Raw genomic sequence first — 24,398 nt, 5'->3', positions numbered from 1 at the left:
GAATAATTTATAGATATATCTATTTTTACTACTTAGAAGTACCTTAAAACTTGTACAATGCATTTCTTTAGAGATGATATCGATGGAATGGTGGCTGAATTCCTCAGTGCCAGCAAAACAGGATGTTGTCCAACATCTGTAACATATGGTGAAGCTGGAAGAAACCGCCCAATATACTGCTCAATAACATTTCCTAGCAATTGATTCAAATAGGCATTTGGATTTTGAGACTGACAGCATATGATACACATGCCCTACAGGGGTGGAAAAAAAAAACAGAAAGAAATACTAAGAAGTTTTAAAAATATATACAATATTTAGGAATTTACTAATATAATCCCAGAATTAATATTCATGTCAGAATTTATAACTTATCACAATCAAAATGACATCTGACATCATCATAGATAACATACATATGAACCTTCAGGAATTGAGCTTAGATATTACATATGCTATGGTATTTAACCAAAAATGCCTATTTTGGGGACATGAACACAGAAGCAGGAGAAAAGAATACAAAAAAAACCCCAAAAACTGAGATTCTTTCTCCTGTCCTCAGAAAACTTGACGACGACGACGACGACGACGACGACTACTACTACTGCTACTATACACACACACACACACAAATAATAAAATACATTTCAGGTCAGTCTTTTTTATATAGGGCACTGGTCATTTTTGTCTACATTTATGCCAAAACTTTTCCATGTTAAGAAATATGGTAAATTAGGGCTGAGAATGTAGTCACTGGTAGAGTGCTTGCATGCCTAAGGTCCTGGTTTCTCTTTCCAGCATATGTGTGTGCATGCGCGTGCGCGCGCGCGCGCACGCACACACACACACACACACACACGGCTCATAAATGTGATAATTATTTTTGTTTTTGCAGTAGAAGTTGAACCCAGAAATGCTTTATCACTGAGCTACATCCTCAGCCCTTCTTTTTATTGTGAGACAGGTTTTTGCTAAGTTGCCGAAGCTGGCCTTAAACTTGTGATTCTCCTGCCTCAGCCTTCTGCCTCACTGGGATTACAAGTGTGTGTCACCAATCTGGTGATAAATTTTTTTAAAAATAATTAATTGAAGAAGAATGCAGAAGATTAAGACTTAGAGCAATAACAATTTATTTAGAGATTTTTCTCTCAAGAACTGTGCCAAGTACTTTATATTCATTATTTCATTTAAATTTCTCAAAAAAAACCCATTGAGTTAATATTTTTATATACATTTTATAGCTAGGGAAACAGGTTTAGCAGGTTAAAACAAAACTTCGAGTTCTTGTGAACTTTATTGAGCTCCTAACTTTGCTAGACCTGTTTCCATATTCTCTTGATAAGCACCTTCATTTCCACTCATCTGCCAATTGTTGAGATGAGCAGTCTATACTGCGCTGTGGACTGTTCTTTATCTTTCTGCTAGATGACACATTAAACTTTGATTTATGTACTAACATAAATACAAAATTACCAAGTCAACTTAAAGCCTAATTTCTCAAAAAAAAACCTATATCCATTTTACAGGTAGGGAAACAGGTTTAGCAAAGTTAGGAGATAGAAATTTTAAAAATCCATCTACAGCTAGGGAAACAGGTTTAGCAAAGTTAGGAGACAGAAATTTTAAAATTCCATCTATGAAAGAGATCACTTAATTACCTAATCAAAATCTACTTTCTCCTTTCCTCCTCAGTTTTCCTTTCTTGACCTCAAATTAAGTAGCACTTATCTTCAATAATGAATGACAGGTCAATATTTCAAACTGACTACTGGACTTCATTACCTAGATATTCCATAAGCTTCAAACAAAAGTTGCTCAAAAACGGATCCTTACCTTCATCTCTGTATTGCCAGAATTTTCCATTTTAGTTAGCAACACTACTAACTGTAGTATTAGTTTGATAGTGACTGGCAGTCTTCGGGAAACTAGGAAGCAATTCATTTTTTTTCTGTTCCTCCACAATTCATGCAGCAAGTATTTTTAATTGGAGCTCATCAATGTTTTTGAAATCTGCTGCGTGGGCTCTAATCTCACTGCCTTAGTTTAAAAACCTTTAGATAATGTGTAGGTAATTTCAATGAACTAGTATTCTGTATCAATGCATTCTGTATCTCCAATCTAACCTCCTATTTTAGATGTTAACACCAGAATCATTTTTCTAAAATGTAAACATGATTCTGTCACTCCCACTTCTTTGCTCAAAATCCATCAATACTTGCCATGTAAAAGATGAAATTCAAACTCTTTAGTATGGTAATATAAAGCCTTCCTGTATAAGGCTCCTTCCATGTGAATTTCCAACCACAACAGAACTATTTGCTTTTCCCCAATGCGTCTTATTTTTTTTAAAGCTCCCGCCCTAGTACAAGTTGCTCCCTCTGATAGAAATGGTCCTCAACTCTTACTCATTCAGCTCTTCTTCACTTAATATTCTGTACAGTATGTTCTCACATCTCCTCCACCCTAGTCTAGTTGATGAATAGATAGCTCAGGTCTCTAAGAAAAATATTGAGCACACTACTATTAAGGGTCTGTGCCAGTTTGACACCCTCTCAACCTCAAGCTTCTTGAGGTTGAGAACTTGCCTTTCTAATCTTTGTTTTCAGAGCTAAAGAAAAAGAGAAGTTTAAAACTTGTTCAGTGCTTGTCACAGGTACACATGTACCTTGAGATTACAATGTCCGGTTTTTAAATCTGCATTTGGTAAATTATGTTTTTAAGACAAAGTTTTCCCTTTTATTACTTTAAGCAGCCACACTGCTTATATACCTGGAGATATAAAGGAAGACTCTTCTGAATTGCAGTCAGCATGGGTGCAGGTAATTCCTTCTCTTGTTGTAATACTGTATGTGGCAGCAGTAAACAATCTATGATCCGAAATAGCAATTTCTGGGCTTTAGAGGTGGCAAAAATTTGAGCCCATGATTTAACAAGAATTCCTAATAGAGAAGAGAAACAACAACAGTTATGGTTGTCTCCTAACTACAGCATTTATTATTCCATGAAAAAAATTATGTTTAAAATATAAATAGGTAGTAGGAAGAAACATCCTGGGAGTCTTAAGCCTGTATTTCACTGAGATAAATTTCTCTCAGACTTCTGGGTTGGGAAAAACAAATATATGAGCAACTGGCATTCATATATTCTGCTTTACATTCATATATTCTTATATTCTTCTATTTCTTTATATTTTTATCTTATACATAATTTTATAGGCTGCCTCAATCTAGTTCACAAGGAGAGGTTTAACTAAATTTAATTATTAAAATAGGAAAAGTAGAAGTTGTAACACCTTGGAGCAATCACTTAGGCTCCTTAAACTTCAGTTTTTACACCTTTCACTTGTTTATCATAAAAAAAAAAAAACACAAAATTTTGAATCTGGAATAAAAGAAAGAGACTTGATTTCCTTAATGCTAGGACTCCATCAACTATAATATGTGATGAGAGTAAAACTTAACAAATGAATCCGCTTTTTTAATATAGTATGTAATAAATACATAATTCTCACTGGGGTATATTATTGCTATTGAAGCCTCATTTATTGAAAACCAAATTTAAAAAGAGATTAAATGCTTGTTCCAACAGCAGAGTGGTAAAACAACTGCATAAACTTTTACATTTCATTCTACCTTAGAAAGCAAAAAAGATGATAACATTCAAAGTCATTTCCATCAAACAGAAACTTTAAAATTCAAACTCAGAAGGAGAACACACCTGCTTATAGAAGAGTATATTGATGTTAAAAAAAACAACAACCAATAATCACTTCTAAGAAGAACAAACAGCAACATTAATCATCTGTTGTAAAAGGAAGTACAATAATCAATCATAAAGAAACACAGTGTTCACTTAGCAATATTTTAAATAATGCTAGCTTGCTCCTCATTTTTTAGTGGGTAGAAAATTTGAGTCTGACAGCAATATAAGAAGAACTCACATTCTAACTAACATTAATATATCCATAAAGCAACTGTCATCATAACCAACATTTGAAATGATTCACATCACTCAGGTGTCATAAAGATATTACTTAAAAAGAGTAGATACGGACCAACCAAAAACACATCATCTACCTTTGTATTTCATCTTCTGCAGTGAAAGACCTTAGTTTTTATGAGGCCACAGAAGGGAAAAGTTAATACATTTGATGTTTCAGATTCCTACTTTTTAAATTTCAGCTGATAATATCTGTACATATGTGATATTAAAAATGCAAACAAGAATGATGAGGAAAAACTTAAGTCAAAAACTTTGGGAACAGGGTTAGGGCTGTAGCTCAGTGGCAGAGCACTTGCCATGTGTGAGGCACTGGATTCGATCTTGAGCACTACATAAAAGAAATAAACAAATAAAGGTACTCTGCCCATTTACAACTACAGAACAACAACAACAACAACTTTGGGAACAGTTTAAATACATAGTAGGTTTATTAAAAACAAAACAGAACAAAAACAAGTCTTTTTCCTGGCTATAAAGAATTATATACTAATACTAAGATAATCTCCCTGTCTAAAGATAACCACTATAAAAAGGTTCTTTTATATATACTTACTTTCTACTTTAAAAGTATTAGAATCATTATAATACATATTTAAAAATCTACTTATACTTAAAAGCAATCTTTCTTATTTAAAAACAATAACATGATGTACTACTAATAGATTTATAAATTTATTAAATTCAAGAAATATTTAGCATCTGCTATTACCTACACTGGAGAAACTTTCAAACCAATATATTTTAAATTCCCAATACAGTATGTGATGCATATTCCATAAATATTCTTTTTTTTTCTTTTTCAAAATACGAAATGAGGGAAATAAAAATTTCAGAAGTTATGGCTACTACCCTGAATAAGATTAAAAATTAGTAAGGGTATGTCAAGTACACATTTTTAACAATTGAAAAGGTATAAAAAAATGCCATAAGATTAAAAACAAATGAAGTGCAATCAGGGAGACTAAGTCTACCTGGGAATGTGGGAAAAGCAGAGACAATTGGGCTGGGCACTGAAAGTTCATGGGTAGAACTTCAACCACAAAAAGAAAAGGGCAAAATGGCCAAAGAAATGAGGGTGATCAAAATGAAAGGCATGGAAACAGAAAGTAGGAGATGTGAAGAATGAGAAAACAAACTTAAACCACAACAAAACTAGAACGAACACAACCCTGTCTCCCCCTGTACACATTAAAAAAAAAAAAAAAAAAAAAAAAAGGAAAGGGAAGTTGAGGATATTACTGATGGATCAACTCTGCCTTTTCACAAATTATTAGACTACAATCAAGATCCCAGATGTTACTCCTTAACATGGAGTATGGTTTTATCAATAGCATATGTCTTCTAGTAGCAGCCTTATAAGTGATTAACTTTCCTTTCCTCAACTGGTTTTGGTAGCCCAACCCAACACGCTTTCAAACTTTCCTATGTTTATATTTGCTTTTCTCCACTTTATTCTAAACTTTCTACATAAAGAAAACAGTGTTACCTGCTCCTTATTTATTTTTTTCTTTCTTTCTTTTGCAGTGCTGGGTATTAAACCCAGAACCTCACACATGCTAGGCAAGCACTCTACCATTGAGCTACATCCCCAGCCCTACCTGTTCCTAATTTCTAATGAATAAATGGGTAACACCATAGTTGTGTATTCTATTCCCTGTTTTTGAGATATCTACACAAAAAGAAAAAATATAAACCTATTTGCCACTAAACCCCCCTGCCCCCCAAAAAACCCGAGGTTGCAGAACAAAGAAGGCCTTCAATTCTTCGTAAGTAAAATTTTGCCCCAGGTCTACTTATCACAAATCCAATGTCATTTTGTAGTTTCTGATAAGACTATCATATATTCTGCAATATAAAGACATAACTCTGTAATCATACACTTAGCTTGGCAAAAAGCTAAATCTGGAAACATCATAAAACTTTTTAAAGAGACTAATATAAGCCTAAATGCTAAAATGCTAATCTAGATTTTCCTATGTAATATTTATAATAAATTTATAATAAATATTCTAAAATTAAGATGTCTGAATTGCTACCATTGCTTTCACTACATTGCACATCATCCATATTTACACATTTTTCACATTCTCCTTTATCTTTCACAACAAAGATAAAAGGTTTGAGACAGCCTAAATCAGGTTTATTTATACATTCACAAGATTAAAGGGAATAGATATAAGGTTTTGGCCACAGAGAAATAAAAAAACTAAAAAACTTAAATTCTATATAAGAACTTCTAAGGAAATCTTTTTCATGTACCTTTATCCAGTTCCTATTTTTGGTTAGCAACATGGTTTTAGTGAACAAAGATATTCAAATTACTGAATTCCTAAAGAAAGATGAACTCCATTGTTCTAGAACAGGCAGAGAAAAAGATTTCTTTTTGAAAAGGGAAAACACAATATTGTGAGAAACAAGATTTGAAGCATAAATACCTTAATGCTCATATTAAACCTCCTGACCTCGTTCATTCAGAGTAGACCATAAAAATAAAGGAAGTGGGGTTTTCTGATGTTTTAAATTCTAATGAAGTACAGGTAAGCATTAACAAAAGCTCTATTTTAGTTATTCAGGTATTCACAACATAACTTACAGCAGATTACTGATAACTGTTTGGTATATTTTCTGTATTGATCACAATTAATTTTAATATTAACACAAACATAACAAACACAAGAACAACATGAGTTATTTTAAGCTAAATCACTGTATTTCAGATTATTATGACTTTATGGGGAATAAGTGATTTCACCAGTATATTTCTGTCCACCCTGATATTATAGGCTCAACATAAGGAAATGATAGTAGGAGAATAATGTCAAGAATACATACCCATCATCCCATAAGTGAGCTGCAGCCCTGCACTGGAAATTTTTTTTCCCAAATAGGGTTTTATGTATTTTAATACTTCACCAAGGTATTCTAAGGACTTTGTGACCATAGCAGACTTATCAGAAAGTGTCTGGAGATTCCTGTAAGTTGTACCAACAGCCTATAAATAAAGGAAAACAATATTTAACTTTCCAGGTTTTATACAATAGGGGCTTAATTCCCTTACCCCATACATACATACCTAATACAGTTAGGCCTTCACCCTTAACTTTCCAATAATGATTCACAGCAATTAAATTTCACATGAAAAGAACTAAATCTTGCTTTTTATAATTAAAATAAAGGTTACAGGAAGAATAAAAAAAAATCAATTCACCAATAATTATTTATATGAGGTTTCACTCAGCAAAGTATCACTGGAGAAAAAAAAAAAAAAACCCACAAAACTGGTGCATAAGAATGTTGTAATGAAATCACATCAAGACTACCAAACAAGGAAGCTCATCAAATATATGTGACTGAGGACTCAAAAATCTCCAAATTCCTACAAGGAAAGCCTATTAGTAATGTTACCATATCCCAACAACAAAAACCTGTATAAAGTTCAGCTTTATGATAGGAATAGACGTCCTTCTACCTCCCAGAATTTTCTTTATGAGTCTGCTAGTTTAATAATAAATAACAATAAGGAGGGAATAAGAGGAAGGGAAATAAGAGAATAACATCAGGAAGGTGGGAATAAGTAAGTAAAGCCACAGAAGAAATAAGAGAAGCTGTTGGATTAGAAAGTTTGAAGAAATTAGTAAAGTTTTAAAATCATTTTTGGAAACTTAGAGTGGATTTCAATGATCTAAACTAGACCACAAATAGCACCAATACACATAGTTAGGGGATCTCCCCAACCTTGCCAGCTGCTCCAGTTGCTCTTAGTAGACATGAGAAAGGAGAGAAAGCTGGATTTACTGCACTGACCTAAGGTTGAAAAGTTTGTAGGTTTGACCAAAAGACAAAAGACTATAATTGTGAAGGTACTGTTAAAAGTAGTTGAAGTAAGTCTCCAAGGAGGCTAATTAAGGTGGATGGGGGAGGAAGAGCAAACTTGAAAGGATGCTGTAGTTGGAAAAAATGGCAGAAGGTTATAAAAGGGAGTGGAAGGTCACTTATGACATGGAGGGATGGGAGTAACATTTCAGTAAAAATTATTTTCCAAAACAAATTAATGAGAAGAGTAGTAGTTCTTAAACATTTGTGTAAATCTCTTTACTGTCCAGCTTAATAGAAGTAGGCTATATTTCTTATTTCCTTCTATATGTGATTCTTATGATCTGTTACAGAATAAAGAAAATCTTGCTTCACAAGTACATATAGGTGGAAGTAGTATTTTGACAAATTTTTCAAATAACTGTGGAAATTTCTCTTTGCTATTAGACCAAAACTTGACAAGTGCTATTTTTTGGAGGCCAGTCAAAATGAACTATGGAACTAAAGAATCTGAGGAATCTAAAATGATGTCATAAAATGATGTCAGTGGACACTTTATACATTAAGAGATCTTGCCATATCTTATACTTAGAATAGATCTTTTACCCATGAATGCTTGTTAAAAAGCTTGCACTGGTCATTTGGAAAATTCTGACTCCTTGAGTTACACAGCTTCCTGATGTTGACACATTTCATTATTGATATTGGCAAAAAAGTCATATGCATTAATACCAACACCATTCTCATAAAAAAAAAAGTCATTAAGTATCAGGAAACCCTCAAGCTCACAATGACAAATACAAGCTTCCCAAAATTCTAATTTTCTTGAAAGCTCAAATTATATTATTAGCAACAGATATTGTCAGTTGTTTTCTTTGAAGTGATGGGCTGGCTTACTTCATTCATTTTTGAAAAAAATGTCTGCCAAATACCCAAGTCTGAATAACCACACTTTGTCAGTTGTTCTTTCAAGATAAAAGCAATCAGCTCAGCTTGCAACTCAAATAATCACACAAGTCTTTTCATTTAGACAACCACATTGCTTTGGCATGCAGCAAAAGTGCTTTAAGTGCACTTTGCATTGTCATTCACAGAATATTAAAAGAATATGTACTCAGGGTCAAGATTTAATAAAATTAATAGTTTTATTTCTTCGATATTCTTAAGTGAACTAACTGACTGTTTTTTCTGAGTATATAAAAGTGTAAATTATCATGGCTACTAGTATAATCTTAGGACACAGTACTGACTCATGCTAAAGCTTTTGCATGATTTGTGCTATGTCAATATAGTTTTGAGCTCTAGAACCTCTTGACAACGTATCAGTAACTCCCGGGAGCCTATCAACCATACTTTTGAACTTTAGTACACCCAAGGAATCTCAATATTTTTTTATGTTTAGCTCTAATCTCCCCAGACTAAAAGACATGCATTTCTTAGTACCTTGACTATGACAATTTATATCATTTCTGTATAGAAAAGAATTCACACTGCAGGCCAAATGCTGATATCCTTAAAAAGTCTTCCATGTCAGGTAGGGCCTTGGGCCTTTAGAGTTTTAGGGAAGCTGCTCACTATTCCCTGATAAGAATGGCTCACTGTGCCAAAAAAATCTGTACAAATAACATTGCTATGTCAAATGCCTATTTTCCTTTTGCACATCTGGAATTCTGCAAGTGCAAGGCAAAGCGGGTGCATATAACCAGTTCCCAATAAATAAAAACCATGGACAGTGAATTGCTAATGACCTTCCCTGATAGTGAATATTTCATGTCTCATCACTACTCCTTGCTGAAGAATTAAACATACCCTGTGTCTCTCCTTCACTGAGAAAAGAGCCTTCGAAATTATGCCTTGTTTCTTTAGACTTCACTGCCATGTACCTTGTCCCTTTGTTGTTTGTGCTTTATATGCTTTCTTTGTAACAGGTCATGGCTATAAGTACAACTATATTCTGAGTTCCAGTCTCTCACAACTCCTAGTGAATCACAGAACCTGCAGATAATCTTTGAGACACTTGACAGAACTCTAAACTAAACAAGTCGCAAAGTGAACTTCTTGCCTACTTACCCTTGAACCTAAATCATGAAGTTCCTATTTCTCCTTAAGGTATCATCACTTTTCTGGTTACACAACGTATTTATTTCATATCTATTTTATCTTCAATTCTTTCCAAACTCCACTAGTTTCTGGCTGATAACTCCCACATATATTATTATTAAGTATATTATTGTTTCTAATTTTCATATAAAAGTCATTTAATCAAATCAGACCTACTTAAAAATCTTCCTACGCTTCGCAGGATAAACTATAAACATCTTATTAAGATGCTCTGAAATTCTTTACCTACTGATTGATCTATCAACAAACTGACACTAAGCATATAAGACCTTGCATCATTTTAAACTCTATATATGTCTTATGGTCTCTGACAAGTGAAAGTTCTTCTAGTTTTTTAAATTTCTAACACGCCTTAGGTAATACTTTGCAGCACCCAGGTAAAAACTATCATTTGTTTAATGATAAAAGAAAAATTAATTTGGGCTAAATTATATTTAGGAAGACTAAATTTAAAGTATAATACAACTCACTGGTAGGACAGCAGAACAGAATACTTGACTTCCTTTTCTGATCCAGTAAGGTTCCAAGCAAACAATAGGTATTTATTTAATCATGGGTTGAGCCTCAGTCAACAACTAAATGAAGTGCCCAACAGAAATGTATATTTTGCATCTGCATGTTCAATTACTAAATGTTGTTAGTGTTTATACAGTATTTTAAATTTTCTTACAATTGTACTTTAACTTAAAACTTATGGAAGAATTAACATTTATGTAAAAAGCTTATTGGTTGTAATTATTTTCAGTATAGTTAATGCCAACCACTCTGTAGAAAACAATCACTCTACTTTTACTGTGAACAGCTTATAAAAGACACTTAATTTAAACACATTAATGACCTCAACTGGACTTAGAAAACAAGCATTATCACACAAGATATATTCTTTTAAAATAAATAATTTAAAATTTAAATGGGACTCTTTATTATTTAGAAAAAACAAACCACATGGATTAGACTTTAAAACCCCAATCATACTACATATGAAATAGCTAGTATACTAAGGTTTACAGTATTTGTCATAGGGCAGTAAATACTCAGCTAGAACTATAATGAACCCTGTACAAGTAATTTTAGTTTGCAAGTGCCCAAGAACATTGCTATCCAGCAATTTCAGTAATAAGACATTCTTAAAATTTTGGGTGGCCTTAGAGTAAAACTTTTATGTAGTACTCTTTAGTTTTATTATTCTTCATTAAATGTAAATTTTCTGCTGTCCTACCAGTGATTTGTACTATACTTTAGATTCAATTTTCTTCCTCCAAAATTCTATAATAGCAGGCAACTGATAATTTAATTCAATTTTTTAAAAATTAAATTTATAGAAAAATTTTAAGAACACTGATCAGTACAGTACAATTAGTAACACAATTATACTAATAAATGAAAAATACCTCAAGGAATTGAACAAGTGCTTTTTTGGGGTCTTCTGGGATGGGTAAATATCCAACTTGTGCCTTTGAGAAAATATCCTTTACTTCTGAGAGTTTAAATAGCAACCTTGTCAATTCAGCCAACTGTTCCACATAATCTTTTTCTGTAAATAAAATCACATATTTATTATATAAAGATATATAATAAAATAAAGTTTTCAATATGCTGAATATATGTATATATGTGAGTGCAGGGGATGTAACTCCTTGTTTATGAGTTATGCTTTTTTTAAAATTTAAAATTTTTTTAAAATTCAAATTTCCATAAAATTAAAGAGTAAAAATTTTTCTCACTTATGAACAATGTAGCCCAAAAGTCATTCATGTAAAGCCAACTGATATAGTAAGATATCAGAGAAAAATTTATCAGGGCAGCCCTGCTACAAATGGTTAGAAAAAACAATTGAGGAAAAGGTGTGTTCTACAGAAATAGAACTGTATGAAATATTTTTTAAAAAGTAACCAGAGTTACTCAATGACTAATAATAAAGCAGAAGAAAGGCAAAATATCTAATAAAAATAGGACAGAATTATTCACAATTGGATATTTTTCTTTTTGGGTACTCACTGTGTGATATCTGGTAATACTTCAAATTTCCACGTTTTTGTGTGATAAATTTTTTCAGAGTAAAAAAAAAAATAGCTTGTCACCTGAGGAACAAGTTTTTGTTCTTGGCTTCCAAGGAAACAAGTTCTTTTATCTTGATAGCAGGGGAATTTGTCATATGTAGTTCAAAACACACACACACACACACACACACACACACACACACACATATCAAGAAAAAGAAGCAGGGTGCAAAAGGAAAGAATAAATTTCTGCTTACATATACACTTAATTATAAACATATTTTGTATATTTTCTATTAATTTATGTAATAATCTTGGGCTGGGGTTGTGGCTCAGTGGTAGAGTGCTTGCTTGCCTCACATATGTGAGGCACTGGGTTTGATCCTCAGCATCACATAAAAATAAATAAACAAAATAAAGATATTGTGTCCATCTATAACTAAAAAATAAAAAAGATATTTTAAAAAAGTTATGTAATAATCTAGAGAGCAAAAAGCTTTCCATAGATACTCCCTCCATGCCTCACCAAATAAATGTATACACCACTCACTTACCAACTGCCTGCTCAGAAATTGCATCAGTAAACAAATCATCAGGTCCAGAGAGATTTTTTATATACATTTGCAAAACACAACGGATCCATGATCTTATAGTTGAGGATTGAAAAGATACACAGCCTGAATGAGAAAGTGCTTCACACAGGGTGCTGTAAACGAAAGTTGACGCGTATTAAAACAACAAGAACAAAAATTGCAATATATTCCCTGAGTATAGACAGCAAGTAAAGAAATGCAATCTAATATCTCCCATGAACACACTTGGTCTCACTCATCTTTCAGATAAATACACTAACATAGACAGGCATTGCTGAAAATGAATACTACAGATAATAATACTATACTAAAAAAGAAATGCTGAATAAATTTGTGTTGTCATGTGTAATGTTCTAATTTTAAACTTTCCTTTTTCCATTGATGATATAAGCCAAGGGAAAGGTTGAGGAAGCATATGGGTGAAATGGGAAAAGCAAGGGGCTTATATCTAGATAGGTGAGATGATAATGAAGGAAGCAGAAGCAGCAAGTAGAAGAAACAAAAAACAAAACAAAAAAACATCGAAGTGGCCTTTGGAATAATTAAGCAGAGAAGAGGTCATGACCATATGAGGAATGGGTAAAAAAAAATTACAGACAAAACATATGTCTATGAGTATCTCCTGACAAGTTCCACCCCTATCCTCTTCCCTGCTCCTCCGTTCCACAGGTTCAAAGATTACTCCACATGGGATTCGAAAGCAATATCTCCAAGAAATTTTAAAAGTAATCCTTGTTATGAAGCCAAAGACCTGGCTAAATTTGATTTCTAATCTGTTCATAAGAATGGGGATGGTATACAGAGTTTTGAAAGGGCTTAACATTAACAAAAAGAAAAAAAAAAAGCAACCCACAAAACATAAGCTAGCTTTCCTACTATGACTATTGTAAAATGTTGGTATATCTGAAAGCAAAAAAATCTTCCAAATGAGAATATATGTGGAAAAGATAATTTTTCATTTTAGATAATTCTTACCTTACCAGTGCACTGATCTATTAGGGATTACATTAATAAGTATGACTGAAATAAGGACACATACCTATTTTGTAGTAAATGACTTAAATATTTTGCTACAACTTGGGGGCAGATGATATCATCCCAACCATAAAGTTGAATTATTGATATTACTGGCTGAGGCTGAAGATCTGACGGAGCAGTACTTGGCATGTCCGCTGCCAACAAAGTAAAATCTAGATTTAAAATGAAAGAAACTAAGGTGAGAAAAAATTTTAAATTTCCCCTCACCAAATTTATTTAACAGTGATAAAAATACCAAATAGAACAAGCAAAAAGTTAAAACTGAACTAAATTCATGTTGTCAAAGAAATTTCTAACAGCATCATCTAGATCTTCAAGAAAGGATCCAGAAGCATCTCTTTCTTATCATTGTGGATCTGTACTGGATTCTTTAACTCAAGCTGGAGGTTTCTGCTTGTATGTCGCCATCAAATCAAAGATACATAAAAAAATATTTCTAGCATTTACTCTTTTATAATTAAGCTAATTTATTTGTTACTTATCACAGTGAGCAGTTCACTCTTACCTTAGAACACAAAATTTTCCTTAATAGTAATCTCTATAATCAATCACACCCCACCTTCTTCAGAACCCAAAGATCTAGGAGCCAAAATTCTTTAATTTAATCATGTTACACAAATAATACTTCATTTTGTGATTTACTGGGAACCCCATCAACTCAATTTGTACTACACTGCTTTATGCTTGTCAATCAATTGTTTATGAAACACTGCTGTCTATGTAGCTTTCTTCAAATGTAGTTTATTCTCCCATACCCCTCATAACACTTGACCTGCAGATGAGGTGAGTTTAATTCTTGATCCACATTGCTGTTTCTAGATCATTGTCCCTTTCTCCTTCCCCAAACTCCTACCTTTGAATGTCATATATATCATCAGATGGTAACAGCCACTAATTCTTCTAACTCTCTTGTAGTCACCTGCACTCTCCTAGTTTACCCCTCTTCCATGCCGAGCCGAGTAGACTGTCGTTCATTATTATTCTCTCCAACAACAACCTTACCATTGATGTTTTTTCCCCTAGTATCTTGGCCCTTCATTTCTTGGCACTCCTCTCCTCCAAAGAATATTCCTCCATTCTACTTTAGACAGTCCCATGGTGATCACAGAAACCTTGGCATTACCAATAACCACAATCTTTCTATAATTTTACTTTCAAGTGCTATACCTTTTGATACCAAATTTGCTTTAGTCTAGGACTCTAAATCCAACAATTCTTTGATTACATCAGGGCCTATAATCTACCGCACCCACAACTCTTTCCCTACCTTCCTTGTGTTCATGTCTTCCCTTCCCTCTTTAGGGTATTTCCCATTACTACACTGATTTATGTATGCCACCAACTCCCTTGAACTTTTCTTGATTCACTGTACTTGCCTAGGGGGAAAAAAAGTTATCTGTTTAATTCCACTTCTTGGCCTCCTCCTCACAAGTACCTGCACCAGCATAAATGAGAACAATAATGCTGATGAATATGATTAGAGACTTCATATGGGGGCCCAACCCCAGCCAGCAGTCCAACATTCCCCTAGTCCATTCAGGCTTCTATTCTACTAGGCAACTATCACATATCTTCCCCTTCCTCTTTTCTTTAACAGCCAGCAACTCCTCCCTCTAGATCCTCTCTTATTTACTACTTCACAGAGAAATGAGAAACATCATACCAGTACTACCACAACTCCTACCACATTCACCCTGCTGCCTCCATCAGGGCCCATTTACTCTCCCTTCTCCTCTTCTACTATAAATGAACTAAGGCCAAGTTCCTCTGTGGGGTCCCTTCTTCTCTCGACACCAAAACAAAAGTGATATTTTTGCACCATCCAATTTTCATTTACTATAGAACATTCTTGTAAGTATTAAATACACTGAAATTTCTTCCACCTTACTTAAAAAACAAAAACAAACCCTTCTCTTTGACTCTACTGCTCCCTCTAATTCATTCCCATTTTTCTTAAATGGTGATATTTAAAAAAATTATCATATTTGTAGTTTGTTATTCTTTTTACATTTCCTCTTAATTCATCTTTAATCCATTGAGTATCCACTACACACAAATTGCTCTTCAAGGTCACAAATGTCTTCCTTCTTGTAAAATCCAATGACCAATTTCAGGGCTCATCTTGCTTGATTCATCAGCAGCATCTGAGATGCTGTTGATCATTTCCCCCTCCCAGTTTCCAAACACTATACTTTTTTTTTTTTCCTTTTTACATGCACTCCTTTTTGTTCTCCCTTCCTATTTCTCCTTATCTTAATTTCAGTGTAGAGATATTCTATGGCTCAGGCTTCAAACTTTCACCCATACTTAGACTACTGGTGATCTCCTCCAACATCATGGCTTAAAAGACTATAAATGGGAAAGTTTCCAAATTTAAACTTTCATCTTAAACTTCTTCCCTAAACCCTAGGCTTATTATCTAAGATTCCATTTTAAATGTCTATTTAGATTTTAATGGATATTTAAAACATTGTATCCAAAAATTTTTTAAAAATCTTAATTTTCTCTCAAAATATCTGTTTCTGCCATAATCTTTCTCATCTCAGCAAGTGGCTATAGTCACCTTTAACTTCTTTTATTAACTGTTTGGTTACCTTGCTTGACCCACTTAGCAAATTCAAAATACTTTCTCTACTTTCAGATGAGAAATCTGACCATTTCTCACCAACTCTACTGCTAACACCTTAGTCCAGGCTGATCATTTCTGGGTTATTGCAATAGTGTCTTAACTGGCCTCCTAACTTCTCCCCTTGCTCCCTTTGTCCAGTGTCAACTTGCTAGCTTGAAGGATCATACTGTTTGTCTGCTCAGAACTTACCAACAGCTTCTAATCTCAAAGTAAGAGCAAAAGTCACTATAGTTATTTAATGAGACAAAATGCAACCAGCTTGCTCATATCACTGTGTTCTCTCACCCCTTTCATACTCCATATGAACCTTTATTGCTTCCCTATAGTTTTTCTCTCAGCTCTGGACTTCTACAGAGCATGATCTTTCACTTCCTTCAGGTCTTTGCTCAAATGTTACTCAGGACTTACTGGCAAGTCTATTTAAAATTATAAGCTGGGAGCAGTGGCTCATACCTGTAATCCCAATGGCTCAGAAGGCTGAGGCAGGAGGACTGCAAGTTCAAAGACAGCCTCAGGAACTTAGCAAAGCACTGAGTAACTTAGCAAGATCCTGTCTCAAAATCAAAAACTAAAAGGGGTGGGATGTGGCTAAGTGGATAAATGCCCCTGGATTCAACCCCCAGTACCGCTCACTCACTCACTCAATCAATAAAATCACAACCTGCCTCTGGCCTTACCCATTCCCTTCTGTATTTCTGTTTCTTTTCACAGGATTTATCACAATCTAACAAATTACACATTTAAGAAATTCATTCTCTTTAGCTCAATTTCCCACTAAGACTATAACCTTTATGAGATAGTCTTGTTCTCCCTGACCTCCCCTTGATAAGTTCCCAATGCTTATAAAAGTGGCTATATATAGTGCTTTTTAAATGAAGGAATGATTTTCTCCTAAATGGTGAGTGTTTATTTCAAACCAAAACCAAACCCAGACATTTTTCTTTGTATTTACATACTATTTATTTTCAGAACCTAATATAGCACTGACTTAATAAATGAAATCCATTTTTGTTGACTAAGTGGCAGCTAGCATGACAAATCTAAGAAAGCTAAGTTATATCAGCTATTAATGATGGCTGTGATTAAACTGATTGAATACCAATATATATTTTCACTGATATTACAGTAGTTGGAAACCACTGCCCTGTCATAATTCTTTAATCTATAATTGTAAAATCTTAATTATGAAAATGCTACCAGAATTCCAGATCTTTCAAATTTATAACATTCAGTCTTTCATGTAGTTGCTTTTAACTCAGTTTCTTCATCCATACCAGGGTAACATAAATGTTGGCTTATATCTTAGGTTTTAGAAAATACTATATTTAAATACATAAAATACCTATAGTTACCTTTAACACATGTAACAACTACACTGATTTGTCTATTCCATTAATTTTTAATATAGTTTGGGCAAAATACATATTTGAGAAGGATAATGATCTCTTATTTTAAGACAACTGGATATATGCAAATATTTGCAAAATTTTGCCTATAATTCCATATGAATCAGACTTCTCTAAATCCTAAGGACTATGCTTAGACCAATAATCAAATCAAGTATAAATTACAACCTAAAATAGAGGCAGTAAAAGTCAGAATGATAATATTCTATATATTTAATGTCATTCTTATCTCATCTTCTTGGTGTTGAAGTGGTATTCATTCTGTATTCTTTACTCTTTACACAAATTAGTCTTATAGGTAGATGTCTGCTCACACAATTTGAAAATAAGTTATTCAAATTAGATATAATCAAATGACACTTTACTTTCCAAATATTACATGTACAAGCAAAGTTTGTGTACATTTTTTTAAGATTGAAAATTACTTATTTTTAGTAAATATAATTAATTTAATTTTTTAATAATAAATAAGCCAGTGGGTCCTAATTTAAAAATATATAATTCATTTCATCTTTCTGGCTGTCATAATATTTATTACACTGTTATAAAGCAAGTTTGTTACCAAGAAAATAGAGGGAAATACTGACAAAGAGTCTGTAAAAAGAGAAAGTAATTAACGAATTAACAATTAATGCTGACCTGCAGCTGCATCTGCAAGTTGTGAGGGAGGCACAATCTGTGCCATTCTCTGACTCTTCAAAAATGAAAAGAAATGTTTCCACAGTGCACCAGCAATTGCAGCAAGGTGGCGCTCTTTAGCCGATAATGAAGACTGCACAATTAGGTCCACATTCTCCCTTTGAAGTTCCTGGCACAATTGTTGATGAATACTCCTAAAAAGAAATAAAAATATAGTTAACAACCAAGAAATGCTTACAGAAATATTAATTAAATACATTTTTTTGCTTTTTTCAATCATATCATATGAAAACTGAAGGACCGTTTTATATAATTAAAACCTTTATGACAAGACATAATGCATTTCTAGTTATTTGATGGATGAATGATGGCATATTAAACACCATAAAGTTAATGTTAATTACTAATGTCAACCATTAATTATATGCTTTTTAATATGTCAGATCCAAATGAGAAACAGTCAGCTTCAGAATGAAGGTCTGCATTTTGCAACTCATGTATGACAAGTGATTTTACTCAAATCTAGACATGAAAACAATTTTTAAGCCATTTTCTCCTGAAGGCTTTAGGATATAGATACACTAGGAGTGAGGTTAGTACATCTGGCTTGTAAGTGGTATTTTGAATTAAAAAATTTTTCCTGGTTTAGTAAAGACAAGGACTGTGTGCTATTGTATAAAACTGCTGGTGAGTCTTAGTACCTCAGGCCAAAAAAACATAATAAACGGTAAATGTTCCTCTTCATCCCAATTCCTTAAATTTCGATTCATCATTTAATTCCCCTTTCTATTTAATTAAAATGAAAATTTAGACATTTCTAGACCTCAACAGAAACATCTGCAGGAAATTGAGGTTACCAAAGTAAGAAGGAGAAATACTCAAGAGAATTTCTTAGTGATCTGGAAGAGAAGGCATTTATGCAGTGTACCCAGCAATTAATAATATGATGTATTAAAGGCACAACCATAATATTTTTCCTGTTTCTATTTATATCACAGCCAGATCAACTGAGAGTGGACATAACTGTATGGATATCATCCTCCCATTTATTTTCTTCAATTATACAGGAAGTAAGGAAAAGTAACCAATAAAAATAAAGCAGAAGACTTCCTTTGACAGAAAATAGTATTCTACTAAGAAAAGTAAACAGCACCTAAAAATAATAATATTATATTAATCCTAAAACAGTATTCTTTTTTTTTTTGGTACCAGGGATTGACCTCAGGGGCACTTGACCACTGAGCCACATCTGCAGCCCTATTTTGTGTTTTATTTAGAGACAGGGTCTCAACGAGTGAGTTGCTCAGCTCCTCATCCTTGCTGAAGCTTTGAACTTGTGATCCTCCTATCTCAGCCTCCCAAGCCGCTGGGATTACAGGCATGTGCCACTGCGCCCAGCTCTAATATAGTATTCTTGATGTTTGTAAACAGTTTAGGGATAGTAAACACTAGAAAGAACTATATGAGACAGAACTAATACATACACAGAATTCCACAAAATGACCAACTGGTTATAAGACCACATCTTAGAAGATGTCACATGATTCCACACAGGAAGTAAAAAATTGAAGCATAAATTATATATACCATTTGGATCTTGTACTCATGTATACTGGAAATCTGGCAGTCGTGGGGTACTACTTAATCCTACTTTAAGTACTGAAACAAGTGTACAAATGTATTGAACTTGGGTAGGACATATATTGTTCACTACTTCTAAATAAGCCACTTTATTCACTAAAGCCTATTCCTTAGGAAGGAGTAACATTTTTGATCAATCCCTATGTGTTAGAAATTCTTTTAATTAAAAATCAGACCCTTAGCTCTCATGAGTACCAATGTTCAACTCAAAATGGATTAAAGACTTATAGGTAAGACCTGAAGCTATAAGACTATTAGAAGAAATAGAGTAAACACTTCAGAACACTGAAATGGACAGTGAGCTTTTGGATCAGACACCCAAATCATAGGAAACAAAAAATAGACAAATGGGATTATAATCAGCTGAAAAGCACAGTAAAGGAAATAATCATCAGAATCAAGAGTAAACTATCAGAACAGGAGAAAATATTTGTAAACTAAGACTAATATTCAGAATATAGAGTAACTCTAAAAAAAAGTGATAAAAAAATGGGCCACAGATCTTTTTTTCCCACTTTTTAAAAATTTGTTCTTTTTATACATACAGGACTGTAGAATGTATGTTGACATAGAATACATACATGGAGTATAACTTCCCATTCTCGTGGTTGTACATGATATAGTTTCACTGGTTGTGTATTCATATATGAACATAGAAAAATTATGTCTAATTCATTCTACTGTCTTTCCTATTCCCATCCCTTCTCCCTTCCCTTCATTCCCCTTTGTCTAATCCAGTGAACTTCTATTCTTCCCTTCATCTGTGCCACAGATCTTAACAGCCTTTTCTCAAAATGACCAACTGGTATATGAAAATATGCTTAATTAACATCACTAATCATCAGACAAATGCAAATCAAAATCACAATGAGCCATTTACCTTACTCTAGTAATACTGTATATTATTAAAAAGACTAACGATAACAAGTGCTTGTGAGGATGTGGATAAAAGGAAACCCTTGCACACTGATGGCTGGAATGGAAATTAGTACAGCCATTATGGAAAACATTATGGAGGTTCCTCAAAAAATTAAAAATAGAGCTAACATATGATTTGGCAATCTAAATCCACAAATGAAATGAAATTGGTACATCGAAAAGACTTCTGTACTCTCATGTTCACTGAAACACCAGTCATACTAGACAAGAAATGAAAATAATATAAGTGTTCATCAACTGATGAATGGATAAAGAAAATGTGGTACATATGCACCATGGAATACTATTCAGTCATTAAAAATGAAATCTTATCATTTTGGACAACATGGATACTACTAGATTACGTGAAGTGAAATAAGCCAGGCACAGAAAGACAAGTGCCGAATGATGTCTCTCATATGTGGAATAATTAAATAGTAGATCTCAAAGAAGTTGAGTGTAGACTGGTAGTTACCAGATGCTGAGGAGAGCAGGGCATAAGAATAGATAGTTACAGTCAGTTGGAGTAACAGTTGTGGTATGCTACTGCACAGCAGGGTGTTATTTCAACAACAGTATTCTGAATGTTTTTACTGTTTAAAAAAATGATAAATGTTTGAGGAGACAGGTTTAACCTGATTTAAACATTACACAATGTACAAATGTATCAAAATATCACATGAAACCCTATTAATATGAACAACTTTTATATCTTTATATATCAGTGAAATAAAGAAAACTTTCAAGACAACTCTATAAGACAGTTCATTAATCCTCTTTATATGATGAAGCTGATAGCAAAAAAGTTAAGTAATACGCTCATAGGTCACATGGCTATAATCTGAACCTGAATATGACTCTTAAGTCATGTTTCCCTTAAACCCAGAAAGGTTGAGGCAGGAGGAGAGTGAGTTCAAAGCCAGCCTCAGCAATGGCAAGGTGCTAAGCAACTCAGTGAGACCCTGTCTCTAAATAAAATACAAAATAGGACTGGGGAATGTGGCTCAGTGTTTGAGTGACCGTGAGTTCAATCCCTGGTATTCCCCCCACCAAAAAAAAAAAAAGAAGACTTTCTGTTTGATGGTCTGAGTATTCAACCTATATCAGTTTGAATAAGAAGAATGATCACCTGGTATATTAACACAGAACAAACTTGTTTAAGACCTTATAATGATCTCTCTACTCATGAAGAAATCAAAGAGTGATAAATGCAAGAAGTGCCAAGAATATACCATAATGGTGTCTGAGAGAAGAATCAAAATTCTGCACAATAGCCAAACAGTTAAAAATATACCATGCAATGGCAGGCAATTTTTTAAAAAATCAAATTTTCTGAACAAGAAAGCTAACTACACAAAGATTACTGAAAAATAAACAGTATATTAGAAGTGGTCATTGCACATCTACTGAAGGCATATTTACAAAACTAGAAATATGAAAAGAGTTTCCTCACTATTGGCAACAGTGTGAAAGAAAACATATAGCACGCATGAAATACTTTAAGGACCCTCATATAGTTCTAGAAGCCACGGCTATTTTATTAGTAATTATCTTACTTTCTTTAATAACCAGTAGACAAATATGAAAGTAGATTAACTGCAAAAAAGGCAAAATGTGATTTATGGTCAAAAAGTAAAGGAAAAGATGTGAAATCTCCCAATATTTGGCAATTTTTGTTTTAGACAGATTTTACATGGGTTAAAATCATTTTGGAAATATACATGTGTAGAAATACACATGAGTAACAAGTCCACTTTACATTATAAAGGATGAAATACAGGATACTGGGAAAGAAATATGCTGAATTTCAAGTTGTTCAAATTGTAGCTCTCATAATAGAAATAACAGCAACATCCAGCATTTATTGGTATTTACCATGAGACCAGCACTGTGCCAAGTATTTTATAAGCACTAATTCTCACTCTGTGAGATTGAAACAATTATTATTCAAATCTTTTAAATGAGAAATTGAGATAAAAAGAAGTAACTGAACTGGGTAACAGATTAACAATGCTACTTAGAGCTAGGTGACATTGGAGAAAAAGGATTCCCCAATTCCTGTTTTCTTACGTCAATATGAACAATCAAGAATTGTTCTACGTCCACTTAACAGGCTTACCGTGAAAACCACATGAAATAATGCCCCCGAGTGTTCATGAGTCCATCTGTGTAAACACCCCCACGTTTATACACCCACTTATCCACGTGTGTCCTATTACTTCCATTTCAGCTCTGTTGTCTTGACTCCTTTCCTTTCCTCATTATGTTCAAGGGCTTTCCTGATTCCTTTATCTGACTGCTCTTGAGGCCCACTTTCTGAAATGTTTTCCTGTTTTTACCAGCCTGCTGTTTCTTCCCTTGATTTCACATATTCACTTACCCTCCTCACCCCACCACATCCCCAGACACACACCAGAGACAATGGAACTCGTACCTGGCTGGTGCTGTCAGCCTGGTCTCCAAGTTGTTGACTAATAGTTTAGGTAGGTTTTTTGGAATCCTTCCTAGACTACTGCTTATAAGGTTTCCTTCTAATCTTAGAATATGCTGGTTTTATCTGTGACTGATAAAGATATGATTCTGTATGTTATCTTCTGGGTACTGAGTTGCATGTTTAATATTTCTCATATATTATGCCTTGAAACATAAAGAAAAGAAAAATTGTCTAATGATAGCCCTTTCACCACAAAGAAAAAGCATAATACAATAAATGTGACTGATAAGAGCCAACAGAAAGAAAGGAATTAAAAGCAATAATTGAATGCCTCTTTTAGCTCTATTTCAAACATGGCAACTTTAAAAATCTATATTAGTGAAAAATATAATTGGAAGTTCTATGTTAAGAAGTTGTTCCAAAACTACTGTGGGTTTGGATTATTCTAAGTATTATACTGATCTAACTAATGGAAAACTGAATGGGAACCAGAATACTCTATAATTACTTTTAGCTCAGCTAAACTCTCTGAAAAACCTTAGATACTTTAAATTCTTTTGCTATACTTGCCCACATCTATGAAATAGAGCTATGGTCTTCCTTATTACCCAGAAAGAATATAACATAGCCAAAATAATGACATTATCAGGAAAAAAAAAAAAAGTTTGAAGCTGGAAGTTACCCTAAAAATCATCCAATCCAATTTTATGTTTAAAAAAAAAAATCAGAAAAGAAACAAGAATTTTTAAAAAGCCTCTAGGTACAAAGAGCCTTTTACAAAGTCTCCTATGAGAGAACAGTAGCTTCAGTGCTGACTCCAGTCTTGTGCATGCCCAGGTGAGCAGGAACAAGTGATAAACAGGAAAACAGCTGGCAATCAGCAATCCAGGTATACTTTGCAGCACCCCAAAGTACCTCAGTATACCTGTGTCGGTGCATATGTGGAGCAGGGAGTGAGGAGGTGGTAGACAAATGAATTAATATATGAGATTAAGGCAAGGAGTGTGCTGTTTTGGTCATGGAGGGACCATACTGGGACAAAAAGCAATGTTGGCAATGATGCTTATAGCCACGTATAATATACCATTAAGGAAAAAAGAGCTTCTCCAGAGATCTAAGGAGAATTATCAGAATGAACTCTTGCCTAGTACAGAGGAAAACAGC

The 24,398-nt window shown here is 33.6% G+C and overlaps 1 protein-coding gene across 1 annotated transcript in view; it reads right to left on the bottom strand.

Moving 5' to 3' along the window:
• Mms22l (MMS22 like, DNA repair protein) overlaps nt 1–24,398 on the bottom strand; it is a 112,327-nt gene that overhangs the window by 14,122 nt on the left and 73,807 nt on the right. The window contains exons 15-21 of the mRNA XM_076859906.1: nt 18,242–18,435; nt 13,569–13,719; nt 12,491–12,642; nt 11,328–11,470; nt 6,835–6,994; nt 2,770–2,939; nt 43–254 (exon numbers count right to left, since the gene is read on the bottom strand). Of these exons, the coding sequence (XP_076716021.1) occupies nt 43–254; nt 2,770–2,939; nt 6,835–6,994; nt 11,328–11,470; nt 12,491–12,642; nt 13,569–13,719; nt 18,242–18,435 (1,182 nt within the window). The remainder of the gene's footprint in view (nt 1–42; nt 255–2,769; nt 2,940–6,834; nt 6,995–11,327; nt 11,471–12,490; nt 12,643–13,568; nt 13,720–18,241; nt 18,436–24,398) is intronic.

This window comes from Callospermophilus lateralis, chromosome 6 (assembly GCF_048772815.1).
Source record: "Callospermophilus lateralis isolate mCalLat2 chromosome 6, mCalLat2.hap1, whole genome shotgun sequence".
NCBI lineage: Eukaryota > Metazoa > Chordata > Mammalia > Rodentia > Sciuridae > Callospermophilus > Callospermophilus lateralis.
The sequence above is the reverse complement of the archived record's forward strand: the minus strand, read 5'-3'. Positions and strand labels throughout refer to the sequence as shown.